General features: G+C 38.6%; 1 protein-coding gene across 2 annotated transcripts in view; it reads left to right on the top strand.

Annotated features, from left to right (window-relative positions):
* LOC137970758 (roundabout homolog 2-like) overlaps window positions 1–7,572 on the top strand; it is a 19,758-nt gene extending 12,186 nt beyond the window's left edge. For both annotated transcript variants that reach the window (XM_068817320.1, XM_068817322.1), the window contains exon 5: window positions 7,147–7,572. In XM_068817320.1, coding sequence (XP_068673421.1) covers window positions 7,147–7,475 — 329 coding nt within the window. In that variant the 3' untranslated portion in view covers window positions 7,476–7,572. The remainder of the gene's footprint in view (window positions 1–7,146) is intronic.
* Window positions 7,573–10,000: the final 2,428 nt, after the last annotated feature.

The following is a 10,000-nucleotide window of genomic DNA, read 5'->3' as shown; positions in this document are numbered from 1 at the left end:
CGTCCGCTTGAATAGTGCGGACCTGCGTGGAAACAATTAGCGATTGAATTTCACAAAAAAACACACTCCAGAGGATGAGCATGACGGCAATGGAGAGATATTATACAAAACACCAACCAAATGAAGATGACCCCAGCTTAAAACTCCGTTGCTATGCTCGAGAAAGGTTTTTTTTCGGTAAAAACCTTTCATCTCTTCAACGATCGATCCTCTCTTGGGTTCCAGTCCTTGCCCGACAGGTCACGCAAAAGCGTGACAAACGAACTTTTCCAAGAGCTTTGTAAAATCACATCGATTTTACTCGTTCAGATCATCGGTGACCCCTATTTTTTTAATCATGAATCAATTACTTTACTTACTATCTACAAAATATGATGAAATGAAAAAATTCTCACCGTAAGAAGTTATCTTTTTTTAACATTTTCTTTCCTCGTGCCATCGAATTTTGGTAGTGGTTTCAACGGATAGAGCTTACGAAAACGCTCGTCGAGGATGAACTCTACTGTTTACCACATCCCTAGCTGCATACAATTATGTAAAAATCTCACTCCTAAAAACCTATGCACGGAAACTTTCACTCCAACAGTTTCTTTTTATGATTTTCGATGGATGAGCAGATGAGCCTACATCTCGCTATTATGACCGATTTCTCGAAATTAAGGCATTTTTCCACTGCCATTTTCTCCGAAACAAAGTCGGTGACCCCCCTTTTTTTTTTCATTTTTGGAGTAAGTACTTTATGACCTAACTCTAGGCGAGAAATGAAGAAAATCTCACCGTAGGAAGATTTTGGCGCGAACGTCCTTAATTAATGATCTCTCAAAATAATAAGAAACCTTTGGACTATGGATTGAGAAGAAGAAAACAGTTGTTTGTTGGTTTCAGTTGCTGAGTCGGTTGAAATTAAGTGACGAATTTTGCTATCATTATGGTAAACTATTCAAAGACAGATTGGACTCTAATATCCGATAAAATCAGAGAATATAGATACGTTTAAATTTAAACCTTCAACGTAACCCATCTTCCCCTGTCGAACGATAGGGGAGTTTTGACAAATGGCTGCCTAACTGAAAAACCTCCGTAATGAATTAAGAATGAGGGCAATCGATTCACCCATTCTTTGGAAACAGAAACCTTGCTAGTAGTCGGAGGAGCTTCCGGGTCGTGCTACCAACTTGGACAGTCCCAGGAGCGCCTTGACCTTTAGAGAACCTTTCAACCTAGATTTGGGACCGAAGCAATGGATAACGAGCTGAATGGCTAATGCTTCTAGGTACGCAAGAGACCCAGTTTCAGGTGGGTTCCTGAGAATTCAGTGTTCAGCCTTGGTATTTTAGTATCACCCTTGACAACCGAGAAACTGAAAATGGCTCATGTCGACAACAACACGCACACACAGGCAATAAGGTTAGGCTTTTTAATTGAGGATTTTTTTGTAAAATTAACTTTTCAGGTCTTTTATTGGGATCTCCATACAGATCCTTATACTTTTGTTGGCTTTCCCTTCCACTGAGCTTGGGGTGCCTGTGCTGAGTGTCTAGACATGGGGGCAAAATTTCGGAACCAAAACTATCAGTCCAATCAGTGACCATTTATATGATAATCAGTAGTATCTTCACAAATGTCGCGTAATAGATAAACTGAGCAATGTGCCTAAAAAAGTATTTATTTAAACAGGGAGAAAACTTATGACCAACTGCTCGTGATGTTGAAAAAACATGATCAAGATGTTGCTTCAAAACACAATGAGGGCCGTTTCCAACCTTTCCCAAGACAAACAAATGCACGTGAACCCGAAACCGAAACCTAAGGCCGGAAAACTGAGACCCCTTCTTTCCTTTAATTTTTTATCTCTCTTACCGTCATCAGATTTGCAATAGACGCCATGTTCCTCTTCGTAACGGATGCCAGGTTTTTTTTTTGTATTCGCTGAGCGAGCCGTGAGTTTCGAGCGACGCCCGTATTAAACAAAATATTCCGTTCGGTGTATGGGGAAATAAATACTGTATTTCATCCATCCTAACAAATAATTAATACTATTTGCTTGGGTCTTAGTTTCGCTGTTGGCGCGCGCTTTTCCGGAAGCTAGGACCCCAATTTCTTTTCTCTTTTGCCTGGTCAAACTAATAATGAAATGCTGTTCTTGCAACAGATACTCTGTTGTAAGTTCTATTGTTCTCTATACTCTTTTCTGGGTCTTACTGCTTTATTACGGGACAATCTGCCCAAAAAATAGTAATAATCTGAAAGGGCAAATGGATTTAGCAATGTCAAATGTATACGTCTTTGAGTAAGCGTGGCAAAAGTGCAACAAGTCATTCTGCGCCGGGAACCTAGCATTCCATTGGAAGACACCAAACGTTAGAAAATAAACCAGTGATAGCTGCAAACCTTTCCTGAACTTCAGTTTGATTGGTCAAAACGTTCCTGAAATATTTTGAAGAGCTCACGTTTTTCTGATAAAAATACCAAATCACCATTACTATTTCAGCTTTAATTATCGGTTAGTCCTCAAGAATCTAGGGTCTCTCTTTCAAATGAGAATATTAGTCCGAGGGGGTCTTACGTTTTGGATCTTAAGTGTTAGGTCTTAGATTATAGGTATCAGGGAACTTAAGAGTTTCGCGAAAACGTAAAGCCGCAAAAACTTGGAACAGAACTTGCTTACTTACTTAGGCCCTTCGCCCCCTGCGGAGCACAGGCCATCGATGAGTTTCCTCTACCGCACCCGTTTCTGGGCCGTCCTACCAAGTTCTGTCCAGCTCAGTACAATGCCCTTCACCTCACACTTCAATTCTCTCCTCCAGCTGTTTCTAGGGCGCCCTCGTTTCCTCTTCCCCTGGGGATTCCATGAAATAGCATGCCGCGTGGTGTTACTCGCTGGCTTCCGTAGAGTGTGGCCCATCCAGCCCCACTTCCTTTTTCTTACTTGTAGCGCAATTAGCTCTTCTTCCGCCCGTTCCCACATCTGGTTATTGGTCACCTTATCCTTCCAGCAAAAGCTACGAATTCTTCTGAGACAGCTATTAACAAAACTCTTTACTCTAATTTGTATCCACTTCGTTGTTCTCCAGGTTTCTGACCCGTAAAGCAGAACAGTCTTCACATTTGATCTAAATATGCGAAGTTTGGGTCTCACAGATAGCTCTTTCAATGCCCATACCTCCTTCAACATGATAAACACTGCTCTCGCCTTTCCAATCCTTGTAAGTGCATCCTTGTCCGTACCTCTATGTGTGTCTGCAACACTCCCGAGATATGGAAACTCTTTGACGTTCTCTAACGACTGCCCCTCGACCACAGCAGCTAGCTCACTTGTGGTGTTATTAATCCCTAATATTTTAGTCTTCACCTTGTTAATCCTCAGACCCTGTTTAGCCGATTCCTCTGCTAGCCTTGTAGTTTTGTCCTGCATTTGTAGATGGTTGTGGGAGAGTAGGGCACTGAAGGTCATCCGCATAATCCAGTTCGTCCAACTGCTCCCATGAGGTCCACTGTATTCCTTTGTTACCTGCTTTGGAAAAGAAGTCAAGAATGAATTCACTCTTGCAGAAACACATTTTTCAACTCTCCGTTCGCGCTCATAATTCGGATAAATCGGAGTCCCGAAATATTCTTAATTACTAGGAATCTACGAATCAGAAGCTGCAAGGAAAATCATTATTCAGGTTTCATTTTTGCTGCAAAAAAAAAAAAAGAAAAAAAGACACAAACAAAAATGTTGGTAAAAGCACCAATATCAAAACCTCGAGAGTCTATTTTCAATACTTCAGTTCGACGGGAGTATATAAAGAGGGCTCGCAAACTGCCTTGTCCATATCACCAACTCTCATTTGTATCTTTAGCGAAACTTGTTTAAATAATTGATCATAGACTACTAAATTATTTTTTGAAAGGAACATTGTATTCTTTATAAAAATCAAATTTGGCTTCAACTGAATAGACTCAGAACAGCTCAAGACATGAAATTCTAGTCATGGTTTCAAAAAATACAATAAAAAGCTATTAATAAATGAAATTATTCCTGTGGTATATTCCTTGCTTTAAGTAAAGCAATTGGTGCCTTCAATCTTCAGATCGAAGAAAGGTAACTTTCAGCTAGCAATTTCTGCAATGAAGATATCATTTCCTAAAATTTTCGGACACTCCAATTCTCAGGTAAGATGATATCCGAACGGATCAAATTCTTCTAGATGATAAAAACATCTCTTTACAGTCTTTATACATTACAAGGAGCCTATAAATCTCTTTCAAAGGCTTACTTTCTTCGCTGAATTGGGTGCCCTTGTAACGTGATACGCTGAAGTTTTAGTCGGACGTTTTTCAATTAAACACCAAGCTTTAGGCTAGAAAGTTATCAGTTGAATTAAAAAAAAAAGGTCCTTTCAACCTTTAATTTAATCCAGGCTGTCTCTTTCTCTGACTCTCCGATGGTCGTCGGGATTGTTTGACAGGGCCATCACTCGATCCCTGCAACAAAGGAAAAAAAGCCTAGCTTCGTGCTTGAGTTTCTTGTTACCCGATTGGAAATGTACAATCGCATGCTTTACGAATCATTGGATAAGAGACTATGTAACTGGACTTCCTTAAGGCACTTGTTCCTGCCCATTATAACAGTTTTTTCTATTGTACGTGAAATGATTTTCATTCAACTAATGTGAAATCATACGCAAAGATGTCTTACCAACTATACTCTGTGTAAGCCTGGGGGAAAACATCTGGCGGAAATTTCCACAACTTGGTGTCATTTGCAAAACTCCTGCAACCTACTGTCGATTGCAAATCGCACATGCGTTGGTATGTTAGCGACCTTTGGACCTAAGAAATAAAACAGGAACCAAAGTTAAGACAAGATTTATTTTGTATAGAAGAACAATTTGTGCGCCTATTACATGAAAAGAAATAATATATATAATTTTTGGCAATTAAAACCTGACACTTTAGGGTTTCGGTTCAGTTTTTTTTTTTTGTACAACTCCCTTACCTAACTCCCCAACACTCCACTTGTTGAAGCACATAAATGGGCCGTTGTTCATAGGTGTGGAGAAAATAGGTATAATCATGAAATAAATAAATGATAACAAAAAAATATCTTGAAATAGATGTATACATTTGAAGTGCGAGTTATAGACGGAAGATAGAGGTGATCCTCGCACTTATCTGGCCAATTCAAAAAATTATCTCTTTCAAAATCACCTGACATTTCATTAATCCGCTCTTCAATATATACATATATTTCATTCATTGAAGGAAATTGTCGTTCATTCTAAAGAGCCGAGGGAAACCTAAGGCAAGAGCTAAGGATTTACACAGGTCACTCGAGCTACTGTCTACCAGAAAAAATGTTGAGCACGTTCAATAGATAATTTCAGGAGTTAGAGGTTTTTTGTTGTTAACTGTTTTGTTGAAAAGCCGCTCACTAGCTTCGGCAGTGTATGTTGCGTGATGCAGGAGTGTCGACTGGATTGCCTTGGTGTTCCTCCGGAATGAGGTTATTGATCATCTTGAGAAGGCTAAAGGAGGATTAAAGTTATTGTTTTCTATCAGGATGGAAAGATATTCGGAAACTATTTAAGTATGATAAGACAAAATTAATTCTAGATTCCCAGACGTCAAGTAAAAATGGAAAGCCCTGGATAGCGCAATGCACTTCCTCACCTCACTATGGAGGCATGCAAAGATCTGCTTCATCAAAATTATTCGTCTGCGTAGACATTGAGATCTCTAAGAGAAAACTTCCGCCAGGTTCTATCAACTAAGACAGACATGGAAGTAACTTTGTATATGTCTTATTTGATGTTCATTTTGTAGGTGAACACACAGTTAAGTTACATGAAAGAGATGTTTAGCACAAACATATACATTAAAAATGATGCAATATCCGCAATGGAAAAAAACAAAAACAAAAACAAACAAACAAATGAAATTCAGTACTGTCGATTGCAAATTTCACATGCGTTAGTACGTTAGCGACCTAATTAAGGACCTAAGAAATTGAAAGAGAAACATAGGTGTGATCGTAAATTAGGGCATGATTTGATCTGTATTTATTGTATATGTGCGCCTAGTGTATAAATAGTAAACAAATCATAGACGATAGCAGAGGCCGATTCTGTGTTGGAAGGGGGAACATTATATGACTCTGTAACTAGGTTTTCTTTCTTCAATTTATGGTGAACATGTTTTTGGGTGTCAATAAGACTGCGGTTGTTCACGTTTCGTGAAATTTGAAAGTTTCGCTTATAATGGTCGGACCATAATTATCCGCATGTAAATGAATGAGCTACAATTAAAAGATCATGTAAACTGGAACAACCCGCCTACATGAGGTCAGTTGTGGTTCAGTGTGAGCTAACTTGCCATTTGTCTACGAAGTACTTCCAAACGATTGCATGGCCTGCTGGATAGGATTGGTCTGTCTTTTTTTGCTTTAATAGTTGATTGATTTTTTAACTTGCATACCTAAATCAGGCCTTAAAGAGCTTGTTAGCTGTCAAGGCGGCCTCGTAAAAAGAAACTGCTCGCTTTCGAAGCTATCACACGTTCATCGCCGAGCTGTTTGTAGCTAGCCGGGGTAAGTGGGGCGGATTAGTAGCATTTCAGACAAAAGCATTTATAATAATAATTGAACTGAGTGGCAAGTGCAATTTGGTCTGAAATCATACGTGTGATTTCAAAATCGAACGAGCACGCAGCGCACTTTGTTACATCTATTTAGAAATCTTTATTAGCCATCCATTTAGAAATCACACAATCATAATTTATAGCTAAAATTAGGATCACAGTCAGTACCAACATTTTATTGATCCAGTTGGGACCAAAAAATGCAAATTTCGCCATACAATGGATTTCCTTGTCTTTCATTTTCCTGCAATTTGATTGGTTACCTTAAACAAGCCTTGAAATCTGATTGGCTGTTTTGTTTTAGTGTTCCTTTCTCATTGGCTGGGGAAATGGTTTGATTTAGAGCAAAAAATAGCGCGATGTGCGAATAAATTGCACTGCTGAGAGCCAATAGGATTTGAAGGATCAGCAGTGATTTCTAAATGGATGTAATAAATATTATAACACAATCATGATCATAATCATAATCATAAACAATGAGGATTTTTTTTTAAAAACAAGATTGGTAATCTTTCCTTTTAGGCTCTTGCGATTGGGCTTCATCCAGTAAATCGTTTATCTACTCACTGTATAACATCAATGGCTACGCTCCTGTGAAGTTGCAGGTCAAGTCAAGAGAACAGGGATACGCTATATACAGATGTTCCGGTTACGGACCAACCTTTGGTGGCGGACACGACATCCACATATCAAACAACGCTGCCAGCAGCCGACATTCGCACACACATTGTGGCATTTCTTACCCCCGTCCCCCAGGGTATTCTTCATCTGGTTCTTCCTGTAGATTTTATGCAGGAAGCTACACGTTTACTCCCACTGAAGTCGAGGTATTCTACGAAACAACCACTTAGAAGAAAACGGAAAGATTGTCATCACTATTCTATTTTTTGTTTAATCAGGTCACCATATTTAGAGTGTTATGGTTTAATAAAAATGTTGACACCCGTCCCTTACGTGTTTTAATATTACAGTAATTACCGACTTAAATAACAAGTCATATCGATTTGATTTGTATTCACGATAACCACAACAAATAATAACAACAATTTATGCATGAAAAAGTTATCCAAGGAAAAAAACAAGCTAAGGGTGCGTTCGATTGACCTTATTCCGGAATAGGAATACACGGAACAGAAGTTAGAAATTATTCGATTTTACGAATTTCGCATTAAAATAGTCAGTCACCTGGTAAAAGGCTATTTTAAACATATCCTTATGATCTTTGGTGCTTCAAAACGCTTAACATACCGTTTTAAACTATCACTCCAAGTATACTTATTCCGAAATAGGGTCGATCAAACGCGCCTTAACAATTTGTTAAATAATGATGGCTTGCTAAGAGAGACCCTGTTTTGCGGCTACTTAGACTAGCTATCAAACTTTGGCCTAGTATGAGAGGTGCTGTAAAATAAGACTAGCATTTGTGAAGTCCACTTTATTGAGTCTTTACTCAGAATTTCATTCATTAGTCGGGAGAACATTCATCTCTTCACCCACAGCAAACATATTCCTCTAATTTCTTATTGAAATAGTTTTTTTTTACGGTTTATCATGCGTCTGATTAATACAGTTCAATTCTTTTCAGTGCAAAAATTGTCTGCAAAGAGATTAATTAATGTAAAGCAGATTCCTTAGGCCATCAAAGGAAAAGACCCAAAAATTTTACTCCCTTGGCTAGGCATTAAAAGTGAAAAAAATCTCAGGAAGAAAATAGCAAAGTACATAAATTAGATGAAGAATTTGCCTTATGATTTGTTAAGATTTCAGTTCATCGCAGTTATAAACGTTATCAAAGCAGCGTCGAAAGGCGGCAAAGCCTAGCAAAATTCAAGCCCAAATGTTAACGAGAGTTAACTCACGATCTCCACGATATGGAGACAGCTCTTTACGAATTGTGCCATCCAGTCAACCGCAAGTCGAAGGAAAAGTTTGATAATAAATATAGTAGCCAGTCCAAGCTTGTTCTTCACGATTCGCTTCAATTCTGAGTCTTGACATCAGTAACATACCACATGTAAATGATACATTAACAGTACACTCATCTACCCAGCCATAGTACATTCCGAGGTAAGTACAGAAATACTTGACTTGGATGTACTCGCTCAACTAACGATACAGAACATTCAAGCAAAACGTTTTTTACAAGAAAGTTAGAAAGATCTCACCCCTTGCACTAACAACAATTCTCAGAGTTATATTTAAAATTAGAAATCAAGTGTGTAACTGATACCGATCTTTAACCAATCGGCATTGGTTAGCGGTAGAATTTTGCTTCCTTAATAGTTCCTTTAATGTTGTTAAAACCGTTTCATCTACCTTTCTGTGCATTGGAATTCCACCCTTTAAAGTGGTATTAATTTGCCTTGGTGGTATCAACTTGTCTTAGGAAATGACAAAGTAACCATTTTAAGGCAAAGGTCAAAATTACGTTAGTTTTAGAGAAACTGTCATTTATACTTATATGCTGGAAGAGAACGTGAAAGTTGGAGCTTAAGTCAATTTTGTCCTGGTCTGATCTACCAAATACATCATTAACCCGAGTGAAAGCTAAAGAAATACAAGGAAGTAATTTTCGTCAATAAACAGGAGCACAGATTACTTATGATAAGGACCACATTTTTTGAGAGGAAAGAAATGTAGAAGATTGAGCCGCGTGTCAGCAGACTGGGCCAAAGCCTAGGAAATGTAATAAGGGTTGCTGTGACTAATGTAAAATGGATACGCCGCTGCAGTCTGGTGTGACACTTTATGACAGATTTATGCCCCATCTCCATCGAAACAAGCGTGGAACCGTAAACAATGGAGCGTTTTCACATGACGTCATGGCGGCCATTTTGGTGTTCCAAAACAAAGGCATGGCAGCCATGATGGTGTACCAAACTAATCCTCCGGGAATTGATCTCTATTTTTATGCAAATACTTTCTTTTGTTTCAGTAATCCAATATGGCTACTGGTCACGTCAGTGAAAACGCTCTATATGAAAGCGACTGTGATCTTAGTGTTTCTCGATCAAATGATTAGCATGAAGACCCTAGAGGGTATTTAGTGCAATAGTATTGACTTCTCCCTTAAGTCCCAGTACTCCTCATATCATCCACCAACTAACTAAGGGAAGACGAAGGCATAAAAAATCTATTTGCAAGCAAATATTTCCTATAACTTCTGGGCCAAACAAGGAGACAACCGGTCATTCCATACACCCCAAGTAGTATTGTTTGTAGCGTTAACTACTAATCTACAATGTTTAAGCCCTGGCACTCGTTCGAGAACGGTTAGATATTAATAACCGTCGACAGTGACATTTTATATACTAAATCTTTAGAGACTTTTTAAATTAAGAGTGTAAGAAAACGGAAAAGGCAAATCAGCTTGTGT

Source organism: Montipora foliosa, chromosome 9 (genome assembly GCF_036669935.1).
Source record: "Montipora foliosa isolate CH-2021 chromosome 9, ASM3666993v2, whole genome shotgun sequence".
Lineage (NCBI taxonomy): Eukaryota > Metazoa > Cnidaria > Anthozoa > Scleractinia > Acroporidae > Montipora > Montipora foliosa.
This window is presented reverse-complemented; position numbering and strand designations above follow the sequence as displayed.